This window comes from Lepidochelys kempii, chromosome 14 (assembly GCF_965140285.1).
Source record: "Lepidochelys kempii isolate rLepKem1 chromosome 14, rLepKem1.hap1, whole genome shotgun sequence".
NCBI classification, from domain to species: Eukaryota; Metazoa; Chordata; order Testudines; family Cheloniidae; genus Lepidochelys; species Lepidochelys kempii.
Window position 1 is genome coordinate 394,370 of NC_136393.1, and position 18,367 is coordinate 412,736.

At 43.5% G+C, this 18,367-nt stretch overlaps 1 protein-coding gene across 6 annotated transcripts in view; it reads left to right on the forward strand.

Moving 5' to 3' along the window:
- The first annotated feature begins 215 nt into the window (after nt 1-215).
- The window catches only part of DUS1L (dihydrouridine synthase 1 like), a 28,469-nt gene continuing 10,317 nt past the window's right edge, over nt 216-18,367 (forward strand). For 3 of the 6 annotated variants that reach the window (XR_012154793.1, XM_073310693.1, XM_073310695.1), the window contains exons 1-11: nt 273-351; nt 2,301-2,547; nt 6,286-6,394; nt 7,396-7,446; nt 8,529-8,641; nt 9,449-9,531; nt 9,800-9,903; nt 15,523-15,667; nt 16,211-16,307; nt 16,676-16,764; nt 17,687-17,853. Coding sequence is in view for 5 of the 6 variants with exons in the window: in XM_073310693.1 (XP_073166794.1) it covers nt 2,311-2,547; nt 6,286-6,394; nt 7,396-7,446; nt 8,529-8,641; nt 9,449-9,531; nt 9,800-9,903; nt 15,523-15,667; nt 16,211-16,307; nt 16,676-16,764; nt 17,687-17,853 (1,195 nt within the window). In the remaining variant the exon portion in view is untranslated. Of the gene's footprint in view, nt 352-600; nt 1,056-2,300; nt 2,548-6,285; nt 6,395-7,395; nt 7,447-8,528; nt 8,642-9,448; nt 9,532-9,799; nt 9,904-15,522; nt 15,668-16,210; nt 16,308-16,675; nt 16,765-17,686; nt 17,854-18,367 lie in introns of those variants that run through there. The other 3 variants (XM_073310694.2, XM_073310696.1, XM_073310697.1) reach the window with 3 other exon arrangements.

Below are 18,367 nucleotides of genomic sequence, written 5' to 3' on the forward strand. Positions count from 1 at the left end.
AAGGCTTCCCGCCCCCCACGGCCTGGGCGAGGCAGACAGACGCCCCCCCCCCGCCACTCATGGGGTGCCTGTGAGGAGGAACCCCATCCCGGCTCCTCCGTGGCCGGGGCGGGGTCCCCCCTTCCCTTCCCGCGGGCTGCGCGAGGGCCGGGGGCTCCCCACTTCTCCCCTCGCGGCCCCTTCGGGCAGCGCCGCGGTTTCGGAGGGGCCTGTGCGATGTAGCACCGGGGAGCCGGTCGGAGCGGGATGGCGGAGGCACCGTCCGGCCGCCTCAGCGCCCAGCCAAGGGCCGAGCCTCCCCGTCCCGGCCCGCAGGCGGCGGCTCCAGCCTCCCAGCGGCTCGGGGAGCAGGTACCGTGGGGGGCTCGGCGGGGGCGGGCGAAGCGCCTGTGCGGGGCCGGCAGGCACCGCCCCATCCCCGGTGCGCGGCCCCGCCGGCTTCCCGGCCGGGGCGGCGGCCCGGATGTGCTGAGCCCGCCTCGGCCCTGACGGGCGCGTCCGGCTGGGCGGGGAGCAGGTGGGCCCGCCCCATGCCCGGGCAGCGCGGGACCGAGGCCGGGGTGGGCGGGGCTCCCGCGCCGCCGGGCCTCCCGGGGCACGAGCGGGGGCCGGGCTGCTCCGGAGCGAACAGGGGCCTGCGCAGCCCGGGCTGCCGGGGCGGGGGGCTGTGGCTCTGTGTCCCGGGCCGGGGACTAGGCGGGACGTGGCGCCCCCTCCCCTGGGCTGTGGCCTTGTGCGCGGCCCGCCGCGAGCTGCCCTGCCCGGTGCCGGGTACTGCAGTTCTTCCAGGAAGCCCTAAGACCTGCCGACCTGAGGGACCCGCGCCCCGGGGCGTGCCGCTGCCGCCGGGGTCGGTGGAGGCGCTCCGGCTGGCGCTCTCCCTTTGAGAGCGGAGTGCTTAAGGCGGGACACTTTCCATGAGCTATCCCAGCCTTTCAGATTCACGTTCCCCCGCCCCTTGGTCCGAAATCACCCGAATCTGTTGGTCTTTATGGGCACACCGCACGACCCATCGTTTTTGGAGGGTTTTGGGGAGGGGAGACTGAATGTTGAGGGTAAGGATCTTGACTTAAAGTTGTTGTTTTTTCCTGTTTTTAAAGAGCCTGCTGCTTTATTTAATGGGTCCAAAAGGTGCTTACATCTTTAGTGCTTTTTATGTTTTTGCGAATAAAATAGTAAAACACTAACTCCTGTCAACTATTTAGTCCTTTAAATGTGGGTTCTGCCAGAGGATTCCAAGCCATTTCTGAGATGTTCTTTACTGTTGTGACAGTCTGTTTTCTACCTCACAAGAAAATCAAATATTAAAAACAACAGCCTCAAATCCCTTCTTCTGTTGATTTTAATGTTGCTGTGCTGAAGCTCTCTCTACTTTAAAAGGTTTCTTTATTTAATAGAAATTAAAGCTTCAAAGTGTCTAACCCACACCAAATTTATAGGATCAAAGCTGTTCTTTCTTTAGCTCTGATTCTTCTTTAACCATGGCTTACCTGATCCTGCTTTTACAGTTTTATTCCTAAGAGACAATTAACTCACCTACCACATCTCTCACTCTGGGATCAACAAAGTTACATCACTGCAAACAAATTTTATTGCTGTGATTTCATCCTCACTCTCATATGCTGTCACAGGATTTTTCAGAACTTTCTTATTCTAAGCCCCTGGCTGGAGTCTTCTCCTGCCGGTCACATTTGGCCATGGGGCAGGAGAGTCAGGCTTTTCACCTCACGTTCACTTACTCCTACACTCCCCTGCGGTTTGACTTTTTAAAGCTGCTGTCAACACCGTGGCATTTCTGTTACCTACCTGAAAGGCAAGGCAGAAGTCTCTATGGGGGTAATGGACCTTTTAGGTATACCACCACCAAGCTGAAGTACAGTGAAATCCAGGTAGATTTACCAAGTGCCAGAGGTCTGGCTTGATTTAAGTAATTCAGGAATTGGCTGCTTCCTGGAGCCTGAGTAGAGTCTCTTTAGAGCTTTCTCTTGTGACCAATAGTCTGAAATTGGAAGGGGGTAGGTGGTGAGGGTTTTGTTTTGGTTTTTGAAAAAAAGTCTTGTGGGCGCTGTTTGTACAGTAGCTATCACAACTAGGACTGAATGAGCCCTCTGTACACGTTGTGGTGGTCACCTTAGAAATATAGAACAGTACAGCAGGGGACAGGCTTCTCTTTGCACACTTCACATGGCACTAGAAATATTTGTTACTGTTTATTTAGGAAAAGATTGTCAGATTCTTTTGGCTCTGCTCATGATTGATTGCACTTCAAAAAAATTCTGTATTTCTCTCTTTCCTTTTAGTCTGGGTAAGATGCCAAAGCTCCAGGGGTTTGAGTTCTGGAGGAACACATTGAGAGGTGCTCACTATGTAGTTGCTCCCATGGTGGATCAGAGTGAACTAGCTTGGAGACTACTGAGCCGTCGCCATGGAGCCCAGTTGTGTTACACGCCCATGCTGCATGCTCAGGTCTTTGTCAGAGATGCCAATTACCGCAAAGAGAATTTGTACTGTGATGTGTGCCCTGAGGATCGGCCACTGATTGTGCAGGTAAAGTCATTAAAAGGAATTTTAATTTTATGTTGTAAGCTCTGTAGAGCTCGTCCCCATCTTAGTATATGTTCTTATGGCATATTTTGGGAGCTACAATAATATAAATAATTTGGAAAGTATGTTGCTCCAGAATACTTATTTATAGCCCTTTACTTGAAGTGCTGTACAAACACTAACCCATGCCATATACCTGAAGTTATTGAGTTTCCTCTATAAGAAGTCTTACCCCCTCGGGTCTTGCCTGTTCAGTGAAGAGATTGTAACGGAGGGCGAGAAAGAACTTTCAGGGTATAAACAGACCAATATATTCTTGAGAGACTAGGTATACAGAACCTTCTGAAATGAGTGAATCTGGGATTTGTTTGATGATTGTCAGCTTAGGTCTTATTTTAAAAGTTTCCTTGTTAACTTTAGAATTAAAATTAGATGTTTAAAATTTAACTTTCCCTTGTAGCAGCAGTGACACACGTTCCCCATTAAGGTATGCTGCTATGCCGAGTTTCCCCCTTGGCTGGACAGGTAGTTTGGTGTCTTGGCTAAGCTCTAGCCCAGTAGTTCCCAAATTTTGATTCACCTTATTAAAAAAAAAAACAACTGATGTATGAAATACCACTTCTTTTTATGTACATCTAGTTTGGGCTTTCCAATAGTAAAAACTCAAGGCATCCTAAAATATTAGATTATAACATCCTTTTAAAGCATCTCAAATTTTTAAGATAGTGAATCAAAAGTCAGCAGCAATTATTTGTCTTTGTTACTCAAATTACAAGAAACAAGTGTCATAAGTGACATCTTGATATATTTTGGTATGTTGCTGAACTAAGTCAATGGCTTGACTTTGACTTACCTCACTTGAAGTTCCTCCTAATCCTTATTTGGAGAATTGTTGAACAGGAGCCAAAAGTTCACTTTGCTTGCCTTTTTACAAAATTTAAATAAAGAGAGATACTAAGTATTGAGTAGCACTAAATACTAAAAAAGTGCCATTACTGGGAAGGGTGTGCTTGCATCACACACAGTTTCTTTAGGTCAGATGAGCTATTGATTCACTTCAGTCATAGGTCCGGTTCTGCCATTAATAGCTAGTACAGGATATCAGGGCAGAAAAGCCAGTCTCTCAGAGATTTGTAGTGCTGAAAGGCATCAGAAGTTTCAAAGTTAATTCCTATATCAGGATAAACACCTCTCTACTGCTCAACCAAAAGCTACCTGACGGCACTTTGTTGAATTTAAGAGAGTCCACCTTCATGTAACCATTCAATCAACTCTTCCTTTATTGATACGCTGTCTTGCATTAAGTCTTCTATTGACACCCTGGGCACCAAGCAACTTCAGTTCCAATTCACCCTTGTTACAAAGCTTCAGTTTCCCAGTTCCTTCCAAGCCAGGGAGCTCTACTAGTCCCCTTACAGCTTATGGCCTCTCACAGAGAGTCTCTGCCTGGTCCCTGCACTCAACTCCTTCCCCCTTGGCAAAGGGATTCCACAGCCCTCCTTGACAGGACTGTGCTGCAATTCCAGCAGGCTTCCCCAGCCCACCAATATCCAGGTTCCAGCCTTGCTTCACAGGGGCTCCCTTGGTCCTTGAACTCATACACTTCTTTCCCTTGGTTCAGCCCCCCCAGCCCAGCCTTCCTTCTTGGGGCTGTGATTAAAATTGGCTTCCCCAGCCCACAAATCTCCTTTCTGGGTCCCATCCCAGGGATCTTCTCTTTTTGGGCTATCTGCCCACTCTCTCCTCCTGCAAGTTACCCAACAGCTGGGTTTTGTCATGTTAAGGAGGTACCTGATTAACAGCTGGCCCCCTTCCCCAGCTAGTCTGGTGCTCCCTTGAATAGCTGTTTCCTTAAAGGGCTCATATGATGAACAGTGATTGACTGGCTTCAGCTCCCATTACTCCTTAAAGGGTATAGATTGGAGGTGTTATCCTGTAACAAGGCAAAAAGGTCACATATCAGTTTGGAAGCCATCTAGTGTTTCAGGTTTGTCTAGCTAAATCATCAGTCGTCTCCTTTTTAGGGTATAAAAGTTTTCCACATAGCCTCTTGTTGGGTCACAGCTGGTCACCTAGGCTCCATAATTATTTAATCATACTTTACGCCAGGCCACAGCTTCCTTCAGCCCCTCCCCAGGGCTCAACAGTTCTTTTCCCCTCCTCCCCCCTTTAGTGCAGGGATTTCTGATCTACCTAAGTAGTGATACCACAGGGTGTAGCAAAAGTCCAATTCCCCAGGCCTTAGTGTCAAGACCTTAATAAGTGAAGCAGCCAACTGCTTTGATCTCTGTAGTCACTTTGTTCCAAAAACTATTTCCTACTGAGCTAACTTGCCTGGGAGCAACAGCTATTCTTCCTCATTACTTCAATACCTTTCATCATGCTGCTGCTTTTGTCAGCTCACCCTCCTACTGAGTACAGGCTGCCTTTATATCTCCCAGCAGACCTGGTTCTCAGTTGTAGGCCCTAGGAAGTAAATCAGGCACAGGTGATACTGAACCCATACTACCGTACAGAGCATTTTTACCCTCTAACTGCCCCCGTTATGCTGTTTGTTTGGTTTTTATATTTTATTCATTTTGGACAATGAACCTGACTAGTCTGTTTTCAGTTTCAGTCATCACACCATTTTTGTCACTTGCATTGGGCTTTGTAAAACCTGTTAAAAATGACTAAATTTGGAGCCTAAACTATCTGAGTCCCCCTTAACAAAACAACACAAAATGAAAGCACGCTTGCCCTTGAGGAACTGATATTTTGTATATATTAAATACTAATTCAGTCTGAGACTATGAACAATTGACCAATAGCATATCGTATCTGTGCTCCCACATTCTGCACTGGTTAAGAATCCACCTGTGGAAAGTAATGTTGATGATTGGTATCTACAAAATCCTGATTGGCTCAGGACCCAGTTACCTCAGAGACATCTTTTCTTCCTCTCTTCTGCCAGCCACAGCCACCTATGTATATCCAGAATGCTTCAGTTGTTTATTTCAGGTCAAAAGAAAAGGAGTACTTGTGGCACCTTAGAGACTAACCAATTTATTAGAGCATAAGCTTTCGTGAGCTACAGCTCACTTCCTCAGATGCATATCGTGGAAACTGCAGCAGGCTTTATATATACACAGAGAATATGAAACAATACCTACTCCCACCCCACGGTGGGAGTAGGTATTGTTTCATATTCTCTGTGTATATATAAAGCCTGCTGCAGTTTCCACGATATGCATCTGAGGAAGTGAGCTGTAGCTCACGAAAGCTTATGCTCTAATAAATTGGTTAGTCTCTAAGGTGCCACAAGTACTCCTTTTCTTTTTGCGAATACAGACTAACACGGCTGTTACTCTGAAACCTGTTATTTCAGGTAGATATGGATAGTGAATCCTCTCCTTTGGAATCCATTCTCACCTGGCCTTGGCACATGTAAATGTGTTTAAAATGCATCACTTTGGCCAGGGTTTCTTTTGACTTTGGCTCTGGAATGCTATGCTTTCTGGGTTTTTGGGGGGAGCTTTTTTGGGGGGTGAGGGAGTTATTTAAAGTTGTCGCTCTGCAGCAGTTGCGTGTCAAGGATTATATATTCCTTTAATTTGAGAAACAGTCTCTGCTTCTAATCTAAGATCTATAAATTGTATCCATACACTATAGCAATGAGGTCCTTTATAAGTGGTTGTAATATTTTGTCAGTACTTGAAATTGAGCTGTGCCTAACTTGTTACTTATGTACATCTTTCTCAGTTCTGTGCCAATGACCCTGAAGTGTTTGTCCAGGCCGCACTCTTGGCTCAGGATTATTGTGATGCCATAGACCTGAATTTGGGTTGCCCTCAGATGATTGCAAAGAGAGGTATGTGCAAACCTGAGCTCTGAATGAATAAAGCAGTGACACGTTGCACGTCTAAACGTACCCTGTGGCAGTGCAACATCCTGTGGACCAAATCCTGCCTTGATGTGCCTTCCAATTCTGTTGAAATCAGCAGAGTTACACCCATTTTAACCAGGGCTGATTTGGTACCTTGTAAGTAACTGAAGCTAAAACTAGTTGCTTGAAGTGTAGTTCTACAAAGCACTGCTAGCCAGCTCTTGTGTGCAGAATATCCATCCAAAAAGTGTAATTTTATGAGTTTAAAAGAGTTTAATGAAACCTTCCACCATCAGAAACTAGAAATTTATTTTAATTATTCAGTCAAACTTCTTAAGACTTCCTTTAAAATAATCTCTTGCAGGCCAACATTTAGGGTCTCCTGTGTCCCCAGTGCACATACAGAGCTTATTCATATTAACGTCTACAAAAATTAAAGAGTTGCAGGAGGGTTAAGGAGATTGCAGGGATATCTGTGGGGGGGAAAAGAGACCGATATCGGGGATTCTGGGCTAGATCAGTGTAATTCAGCTGGGAAGAAAAGGGAGGAACCAAAAGTTTGCTATTCATCTGTTCTTCAGTTCAGTTTCCTAAGCACAAGTTGTTTTTTAAGGATTAATAGGAACTGTGCATCAGCATCCAGAGACAATAGACCTTTCTATTCTCCCAACCTTAAACCCAGAGTGAATTTTTACATACCAGTTCTAAAACCCTGAAAATAAGACTGTGAACTGTCAATACATTCATCAGCCTTGGGGAGCACTAGAGAGAGCAGGGTGTGGGGTTTCATTGTTTAACCTGTGAATCTGGGGTATCATGGGAAGCAGAATGATCTAGCTCTTCCAATTTGGGCAGAAGAGTGGAATTCTGTATCTATCTGTGAGGAGTAAGAATGTGGTTGGTCCATGTGTGTAAGTAAAACAGAACCCTTTAGGATCATCATTTTGTCTGTCTGTGCCAGCCCATAATGTGCTATTTTGTTACAGGTCATTATGGAGCATTCTTGCAAGAGGAGTGGGCTCTTCTCCAGAAAATGAGTAAGTCCCCAAAAGGGGCCTCATTAGCTGAGGTCTCACTTTGGGAGAGAGTGTGGGGGGGACATAATATAGGGGAAATTTAGTGGGCATTTTATTTTATTTTTTATTCTGGTAGCCCCACAACATACTGGGCGCTGACCGCACACGCGAAAAAGACACAGACTATATTGGCTATCTTGAACACACCCTCTACTTAGCCATGATTAGTAGCGTGATAATTCCTCACAAGCATCATGATAGAGATGAGTCTTGAGAAGAGGATGGTGACTTTATAGGCCAGTTCAGAGGGGCATTCCATGCATGAAGGGTAGCATGGAAAGAAACAGAGACATTTGTGGGAGAGGTAGACAAATGGAGATCAAGACTGGCATTGTTGGTAGAGCAGAAGGAACAAGGGTTGACGTGATAAGAATAAAGAGTGAATAAGTAAGGAAAATGAGAGCTGTTAAGGGTCTTGAAAGTAAGGAGAATGAGGACTTGATATAGAGGAAAGGGAGGAGAAGGCACAGCAAATTAATTTTCAGCATTTGATGCCTTTCCTGTTGCAGTTCAGGTTTTGACTTTTTGCTGCCACTACCCTAGTCTGTGTAGACATACAGACAGTGCAGTATAAATAAGGCTACGATTTAGTCACAAGTATTTTTAGTAAAAGTCATGGACAGGTCACGGGCAACAAACAAAAAGTCGTGGCCCATGACCTTTCCATGACTTGTACTATATAAATGCCCTGACTAAAACTTAGGTGCTCTGGGCGTCTCCTGTGGCTGATGCTCTGGGGTGTGGGGCAGCCTGGGGCGCCGCTACTGCTCCCAGACAGCTGCCTGGGGCCACCCAAGTAGCAGCTGGGGATACCTTCAGCTGTTTAGGCAGCCCTGAGGTCAACCACACCAGCTGCTGCAGAAGTCAGAGGTCCCAGAAAGTCCGTGACCTCTGTGAAAGACTCACAGCCTTATGTATAAACAGTACAGTTGTCGCAGGAGTGCTGGCTCTTTAGGCCATTCTGCAGCACAGATCTTGGGGAGAACAGACTCTCTTCAAAGCATTGTGCAATCCACTTACCTGTCTTTTCAATCCTTCCCCAGTTTTGCTTGCTCATGAGAAGCTCTCTGTTCCCATCACATGCAAAATCCGTGTTTTCCCAGAAATTGACAAGACAGTGAAGTATGCACAGTTGCTGGAGAAGGCTGGCTGCCAGGTAAGGAGGCAGCTGCTTCCTATACTGTTGCATTAGACATAAATATATCTATAAAGCACCTTCATCCAAAGATCTCTGTGTTTTGTGGAAACTGATAGGTTATATTAATTTGCAGATGGAGAAAATGGCACAGAGAGCTGTGACTTATTCATTGTCATACACAGCAGAGTCAATAGCAGAGTCAGCGATAGAACCTGAGTCTCCTAACTCAGAGTGCCCTGCTCTAACCATTGCACCATGCTGCCTCCTTCACTGGGAGTGAGAATTCTAGTCTAGGCACAACTCTGTAGGAGGCAACATGAAAGTGTGAAATCAACGTGTCTGTGAAGGACACCTTGTAGCAGATACAGCCAGTAACAAATGAGAAATAGAAAGGAGGATTTCCTGGGATTTAACTCCAATTAAATTGTACAAATTGGGAGGGACTATCACAAAAGAGATAATATAACAGATGGTGGCCTGGCCTTATGCCCAAAAGCAACAGGTTTAGCCATGTTTGTTACTTGTTCCAAAGTGAATACCAAATCAGTAAGAGAGCTGAGGATACAGGAATGCTATAGAATCTCCCAGGAAATGTCTGTGCCATGTTAGGGAGTGGAGAGTTCAGAGATGCCCAAGTCCTTGCCACAGTATGTGAGCTGGTGGCATTTCTGGGGCCAGAGTCCGCACAGTAATCAAGGTAACATTGGGAGTTCTGTGGCATCCCTGTACATGAGCAGAGGGGGGAATTTCCTGGTGTAGATTTTTTTGTTTGTTTGTTTCTAATGATCCATGTACATGAAAATTAAGTGTAACTTTGCATTCTAGCTATTGACTGTCCATGGCCGCACTAAGGAACAGAAGGGACCTCTTGCTGGTGTGGCATCCTGGGAGCATATCAAGGCTGTGAGGTAAGTGCACCTGTACAGATATCAACATGTGCATGCATAGTGTGCATAATCCCCTTAACTCCATACCTAAGGGTTAGACAAGCTTCTGGCTAAACACATTCAGTTTCAGTGTAAGGTTTAGATCCAGAACGTGGTGCAGGGGCATCAAAGGGGAAACAGGGATTTGTGATCGCATTAGAAGTTTCTGATTCATTCAACGAATTGTGAGCAGGTTGGTCTCTGTTTTCCGATTCTTTGTTTTGTGTGATTGTTCTCTTCACTTGTGTAGGAAGGCTGTGGGCATCCCCGTGTTTGCAAATGGAAACATCCAATACCTCAGTGATGTGGAAGAGTGTATGCAGAAGACAGGAGTGCATGGTGTCATGAGTGCAGGTAAGGAAAATGAACTTTCTTGTATAATAACTTTGTTTCTGAATCCCCTTGATGGATCCATGTTAGCCTAATCTGTTAGAAACTAAAGCCAAAGTCAAGTGTGGTTTGTTGAATGGCCTTGATTTAAAGAGGACTGCTCTTCATCTGCATCTCCCTCATACTGGCATCTCTTATCAAAACCAGGAATCACTGTATAATAAAAGTTGCTGTACTGGACTTAAAATACTATTGTGTGGATGATTCAAACTTTATTGAGTTTAACTAGTTAGCATAAGCTTTTCAGTGCTGTATTGCCCTAGAGTAGTTCAGAGCCATTAGGGTGAAACCCTGACCCTGCAAGAGTGTTCCGTGGTGAATTTTTCTGTTAATGTTCTGTAATCTGTCAGAGGATGTGAAATGCAAGTATCAGGAACTGTGTCCCATCAGCTGTCTGGGACTGTTGTTTCCCATGGCAACACATAGGTAAATGTTTTGTAATGTGAATTTAACAATCTGGCTCTTTAGGGCATCTTCTCCTAAATACAATGCCTTTTGCTTAAATTGTTCGCTGATTAATCTGGTCAGAATTTGAGGAATCAAAAATAAAATTGTTACCGTTTATACTCCATGTATCTGATGAAGTGGGTTCTAGCCCACGAAAGCTTATGCCCAAATAAATATGTTAGTCTCGGTGCCACAAGGACTCCTTGTTGTTTTTGCTGATACAGACTAACACAGCTACCACTCTGAAACCTGTTACCATTTATACTGATCACTTTAGACACAAATTATTGAATGACTGTCACTAGTTATAGAAAATTGCCATAATTATGAACAAGAAAGAAGAGAAGGGAGGCCAGAACAGATTCGTGTAAAAGATATTGTTCAGACATTGTTTTTAGCACTATAAGCAACACAATGTGCTGATCAAGCTGCAGTATGCACCTTCTTGATCATGTGAATAAGATCTACTGCTTGTTTCAATCAAAGACATAGGAATGGACTTGGATGAAATAAACAGAAGTCAATAGTCCATAAATAAACTGGACTTTATTTTAGTGCTGAGCTTTGGCCTTTGGAGGGAGTGATCTGTCACCATTCCTGAGATAACTGCACTTCTGACCCCTTTGTGGCCTCCTTGAGGGCACCACACTTAGGTGTCAGGCTTTTAGCTGCCACCTTTCTTGGGGTGGTTTCCCGTGACTCTCACCCTCTTGACTGGGGAGGTAGGCTGTAGTTTCTCTGGCAATTCACTGTGTTGACCTTTGCAGAATTGGGTTTAGTTCAGTATCTGCAATCCTGTGCTCACAGAGGCAATGACAGAGTTAATCAGAGACAAACCAGCCTACATAAAGCAAAATGTTATTTATTCAGAACATACAGAGAAAACATCTTGAAAACAATAATTATCTCATGTGGAGATCTTAGCTTATCAAGCAGTCATCCATCTACCACATGGAGACCCTGATAGGAACAAAGTACTTCAGGCCCTTTCTGCAGGGTCTGGCTCCCTTTGTCACAGTTTCATGTCAGGTCTTGGATCAAATAAGAGTGACTTCCTTCCCTATGTTAGGATGGTCACTTACAGAGTTTTCATTTCTTTGTTCGATGTCTTGAATCAGGTCAAACTAATATATGCAATTTCCCCAGGAGGTGAGACTTCTGCAGGCTTGTTACTTGCCTAGGTATGTGCATTAATTATCCCCCAGTGGTTTTGGTTCCTTCAGGAAATCTCTGTTACATCCCCTTGGAGCCAGAATACATTTCCTAGCCCATCAATATATATATAACATTTATAAAGTTGATAATCTTTGGATCTTCCAAGTGTCCATAATATCTGTCACTCTGTCATCCAGACAAATCAGTACATAAAAAAGGTTTTCGTGTATGGTTTCCAGAGGGCTGAGGAGGGAAGTGTCAGAAGAGAAGACTTGTTCTGGGCCTTTGGTTTTTATGTCTGCTTGTTGAGTGACTCTGTGGCTACTGGTTGGTGTTTGGCATTTTTGCAAACAGAAGATCTCTAAGGTATTGTTTAAGATGGGGCAGCATTAGGTTCCTTCATTATAATACTCATTGTCCTGCTAGGCATCTTACTTCTTACCTGGATGCTTGCTTCCTCCTTTAGAAAGAGTGGCCTGTTCCAAATACTTGGCACTGTCTGTTGGATTATCTTATGGCTTCAATTAAAGTAGCATGATTTAATAGAGGGTAAAATTTTTCAAAAGCGTCTAAATGATTTAGATGCCGAAGTCCAATTTTCAAAAGTGATTTGGGCACTTAGACCCAGATCCTCATAGGTATTTATGTACTGAACTGCCGTTGGAGTATGGACCTTGGGAGCCTAAATCAATGGTATTTAGGCTTCTAAGTGCCTAACTCACTTTTGAAAATGGGACTTTGCGCTTATTTACAGGGAAGGAAGCCCAGAATAGCTAGTGCAGAGTAGCTGTTCCCCAGGTGGACACTCTGATGCTGCCCTGAACAGTGCCTTTTTGCAGTGGTTTAACCAAAACTCCAAAAAGGCATTCTTCGCGCAGAATAAGAGTGGCCACATGGTGAGCTAGTGCAAAATAGCTAGTGGCTTTAAATTCCCACCCTAGCTATTTTACACTAACATCCCCATGAATTTACCATGTAGACAAGCCCAGAGGTGCTTTTGAAAATTGTACTCGAGTTCCAATCCTGGCTCTGTCACTGACTCATTTGAGAATGGGCAAGTTACTTATCTTCTCTGCTTCAGTTTCCCCTTGAGCACCAGTGGGATAATGATACCTACCTCATGTTGGCTGGTAAAGATTGATTAGTTAATGTTTGTAGAGCACTTTGAAAATATAAAACATTGTAAAATTACCATATTACTACTGGTACATCTACAACCCACAAAGGCTTTCCTCTGAGACAGCACCACTTAGATGTATGAGGTGAAAGGTTATTTATTGATCAGGGTGGATAAAATTCATGATTTTGTTTACATTGATTTTTAAAATTTTAAATTAGATTTTGTTTTTTACATGTTGCTAGTTCTTTACTTCCCATTTTATAGTCTTAAATTGCTAAAGTTAATGTTTTATACTTGTTTCTTTAGCTTCCGAATTATTAGTAGAATTTCAGATTTTACTTTTTTTTTTCTGCTAAGAAGTTCAACGCTTAGAGTAATCATCTATGCTGAAAAAGACAAGTCTGTGGCCTTATTAACTAACTTACTCTGAGGAAAAACAAACTGAAACACAAAAAATTAAGAAACAAATAGTCCATACTATATTTGCAACAAGTACAACCTTTAGATACCTATTGAACTTCCACAAATCAAGACAGCTGAAATGCTTTGACCACACCAAACTCCTCCTAAGTCACTTAAGTACTTCTGGAAATCACACCTGTAAGTGCCGAACTATGTGTTTAGGAGCTGAACTTTAGCCACCTAGTTTGAAAATTTTGGCTAGCATGTGTGTAAAAGTTTTCAGTAACTTTTTGTTAATGTTTGACTCTAAGTAACTTATTGTTAATACTGAAGCAAATTTGTTTTGAAGTGACATTTTATATCATTAAGAAAAAGGTTTTAATAAAAGTAAAATTGTAACCCTTGATGTTTTAAACATTTATTCACATGCTTAACATTAAGCATATGAGTAGTCTCATTAAAATCAATGGGACTGGTCTTCTCAGTAATGTTAACTTACCTGCTTCAGTGTTTGCAGGATCAGGTCCTTTAGTTTTATGTATTTTGCCTGTAGCAGTTTTGTAAAATCCAAGTAAGATGCTCTACCGTTAGTGCCATTTGGAAAACAGCATTTATAGTTTAGTTTATTGTGGATTTTAATCTATGGTTGAAATAGCAAAATATTTAGTTAATTTTACAAAATCAGTTAAACCCACAAAAACCTAAGGGCTAGATTCACAGAAGGACTTAGGCACCTAAATCCCAGAAGCAGACCCCATGGGAGAGATTGAGAGCTCCACATCAAACTGTCCAATAGCCCAGTGGCTAGGGCACTCACCACAGAGGTGGAAGATCCTGTTCAAATCCATTCTACCCCTGAGATAGTGGGAGGCCTTAACTGGGGGTCTCCCGCATCCCAAGGGAGTACGCTAACCACTGGGCTAAGTGTTGTGAGGGAAGTTCTCTCTCCTCCTGTTCCTATATCCAGCCCCTGTTATAAAAATGTCATAGGAACCTAATTGCAAGAGAGGCTTTGCAACAGAAAATCCCATGCATAGAGAGGCGACTCCCTGCAGCCTGAACCTAGGCACCTATCTCCGTGAGAGTGGTGGGACTTACAACACTGTCCCTCTCCTTAGCATTTCCCATTTCCTAGCATAGGTGAGAAGTCGCCTAGCATGCTTGCTTTTGTGAATCCCATCCTTAAATGCCTATTTTCCTCCATTCATTGTATGGGGAGTCTAGACACCTTACTCAGGGCTTGTCTACACAGTGCAGCAAAGTGTGCCAGAGGAATGAAATTTGTAAACTCTCTAACATGTGCCTAACTGTCCCACATCAACCTTGCTGGTATGCTCTAAAAGATATGATGTGATTTGCCATGCCATATAGACAAGGCCACAGGCTTTATGAATCCCAGTGATTTTCTAGGCTTCTAGAAGTTAGGCATGGTGATGCCTTGTTCCAAATTTTGACATCAAAACTTCACTCTTGAGTATTTAATGGAATCTAGTTATGGCTGATTAATTCTTAATGGTAGCCTTAAGGCTACTTGGTATTTTTTTTGAGCTGATGAGAATGAGGGGGGTGGAGAAGGCTTGGGTTGGATCAGGGAGCTCTGAGAGTGTTTGTTTGTCATGAGAAGGGGTGGGTAGAGATGCCTGAAATCCTGAAAGTCATGGTCTGTGGAATGTTGCTGAGCAGTTCCTGAACCCATGGTGTTGAGCTTGTGATGAAGATGTCACCATAGTGCAACAAAACTGGAAATAAAACAGAGGCTGCCACTGAAGGCTGCCTGTGCTGGTGGCAAAAAGCCTGAGTCATGGGGTGGAAGGTAGACTGCTACAATCCAGACACAGGGTTCCCCTGCTGGGCTGGAGTTGCGAGCAAATAAATCATGAAAACTTGGAGACTGCAGAAAAGAAACAAAAATTATTTGAGGGCTGCAGAAAATATCTTACAATGAGAGACTTAAAAAGCTCAATCTGTTTAGCTTATCAAAAAGAAGATTGAGTGGGGACTCAATTACATTTCTCATGGGGAGAAAATACTGAGTACTAAAGGGCTCTTTAATCTAGTGGAGAAGACATAACAAGGACCAATGGTTCCAAACTGAAGCCTGACAAATTCAGATTAAAAATAAGGCACGCATTTTTAAACAGTGAGAGTGATTAACCATTGGAATGAACTATCAAGAGAAGTGGTAGATTCTCCAGGTCTTGGTGTCTTCATATCAAGACTGAATACCTTCCTGAGAGATTCTTTAGCCAAACAAAAGTTATTGGGCTCAATACAGGGGTAACTGAGTGAAATGTAATGGCCTATGTTCTACAAGAGGTCAGACCTGCTGATCTAATGATCCCTCCTGGGTGGCCAGGCCAGGCCAGGCCACAGCTGGTCCAGCTCTTGGACACAAGAGGTTGTGCCACCTGCTTTACCCTGAAATGAAATTTTTAGAATTCCTCTTTGTTATTCCCCAGAAGGTAATCTTCATAACCCAGCTCTGTTTGAGGGACGAAACCCTGTGGTATGGGAGATGACTGAGGAGTACCTGGAGATAGTGCACCAATATCCTTGCCCGCTGTCTTATGTCAGAGCTCATCTCTTCAAGCTCTGGCATCACACGTGAGTATCTCCACAGTGCTATAGTGTTTTGAGAGTTCACCGTGCGTAGAAGTACTTTGCCTTTTGGGAGAAGGTTGGCCAATCTTGCTGGTGCTAGATTAGCCTCTCTTGGCTCTGCATGGAGAGAAAGATGTTTGCTGAGGCCTTTAACCTTCACAGATATCCCTGGGAAACTGATTCTTTCTTTCTCTCTCTGAAACTGGAGAAGTACCTGCCTGCCCCTTCGCTCTGCATGTCAGCAGACATAATTAGCCTTATGAAATCTGATTATAGATATCCAGCCACTAATATGATATTCCTAATAATGTTAGGACTTCAGTCTTCTCTTGTGTAAATGAGCATGGTATCACAGAGTTCACATTTTGACCTAATTGCAGAACCAAGTCAGAGAAGATAATATTTGAAGAATGAAATAGCTAAACTCTTGGCAATTGGCAAATGTGTCAAGAAAAGGCTACAAAAAGCTCTTGTAAAGGAATTGTTCAGTCTCCACAATTTAGAAATGGTGAATGAAAGTAACTGGATGTTTGTGATTTGTCTCAGGCTGCAGGTTTACCAGCAGCTTCGTGAAGAACTGGCAAAAGCGAAGACACTAGAGGGCATTGCAGATGTCAACAGAGACCTGAAATTACGATGCCAGGTAACAACTTGGGCCTTAACTGCTGGAGTAACACTGACCCTACTTGGAGGGAACCTGCTGGTGTCACATGCGTTCATGGTGTCACTTGATCTGCATTCATGCAGTCTTGGAACTTTGTAACCTACCATCACAGCCTGGCTAGCTAAATGTTGTACTGGCCCCTCCCATTTAAATTTCTTTCTTTAGTGTTCAGATATGCTATGTTTTTTCCATAGCTTTATTTGAGGGTGGGTTTTTTCATTTGTAACTGTTGGTGTGTGTAAATTTAATTAAATTTTTGTGCCTTTCCAGGAATTTAAAGTAGTAATGACATGGGGGCATCTAGGCAAATTGAATAGGTATCATTGGTTGTAATTTGTGTCCTGCAGGAGGAAATAGCTAATCAGAAAGAAGGAGAGAAGCCAAAAGGAGGATTGCCTTTCTTCCATTGGATCTGTCAGCCATACGTCAGGCCAGGGTAAGTTGCCTACTCTAGCACTGCTCCCAGGAGAACTCACTGGACAAGGATGCACGTGTGCCACCATCTCAGAATACACATTTCCAGTTTTCATGCCCTGAAAGATTGTTTAAAAAAAAAAAAAAAACTGGATAGTTTTTAAAAATGACATCTCAATGAACAAAGTAAGTATTTGCAGGGGAGTAATTCACAAAAAAATATCTTCCCCTTTTGGTTCCTTCCTCAAGTTTATTATCTACCTCTAAAATGTAAAAAATAAAATAGATCAAATGAAGCTTAGAATAAGGACCTGCACGTGAAGCAAATACTGCTACTTGACAATGTGCTGTAGTTACAGGCAGCATTCATCTGTTACCTAGATCTGCCAATGGAGTAGAGATGGGGACTGAATGCCCTTTATATCAGAAAGAAAAGGAGTACTTGTGGCACCTATTGGTTAGTCTCTAAGGTGCCACAAGTCCTCCTTTTCTTTTTGCGAATACAGACTAACATGGCTGCTACTCTGAAACCTTTATATCGGAGATGATTGTGTGTTTTGCGTGAGATCTTTTTAAACTGTTAGCATGACCTACCTAGGGGGAAAACTTGGGTTGCAGGAGAAGACTACCCGACTGAGAATTTCAGTACAAACATTTACCCTGAGAACAAAAAGCTTTTTATGGAACTGACTAATTTAACTGCCCACCACACACTAGATACTGCTCTCCTGCCTTTTTGCTTTAATAGCAGGCTCAGAACTCTGAGCTATTCTATAAAAACCCTAATATTTGAGCTTTTTTTCCATGCTTTTAAGGGCTGCGTCTCACCTGTGACATAGCCATGATAGACAGTGCATTTTGCCTAGACTTCTGTAAAAGCACTGTTGTCAAAGGAACAAAGTTGTCCCCTTCTGTTAACTTACAGTGATGTTCAACCATTTCAGGCCAAAGGAGATGTGCAAGGAAAATGGAACCAGTGGGAGCGAAGGAGGCATGCGAGGGAAACGAGCCCTGGAGGATGAGGACGATGGAAACTCTGATATTCTCTCAAAGAATAAACAAAAGAAAAAACTGAGAAATCCAAATAAACGCTTTGATCCATCTTTGAAACGTAAGAGAACCTGTCCTAATCCGCAAAAAGAAAAGGAGTACTTGTGGCACCTTAGAGACTAACCAATTTATTTGAGCATGAGCTTTCGTGAGCTACAGCTCACTTCATCGGATGCGCATCCGATGAAGTGAGCTGTAGCTCACGAAAGCTCATGCTCAAATAAATTGGTTAGTCTCTAAGGTGCCACAAGTACTCCTTTTCTTTTTGCGAAGTACTCCTTTTCTTTTTGCGAATACAGACTAACACGGCTGTTACTCTGAAACCTGTCCTAATCCTGATCAGCACAAGGAAGGGGGAAGGCTGCTAGCATTACCTTTTTAGTATAAAGCCATCTCCTCCTTCTCCTCCTCTTTATTCCCATTATGCAATTGGGGAAAGTTTCCTACAATTAGAGCAGAAAGGGGCTTGGGAAACCTTGGGAACAGGAAACTCAGTCTAAGTGGAGTTGACCAGGAAGTGGGGGATTTATTATGAAAGGGGCAGATTATCACCAGTTTCACAGTGAAATCAGGTC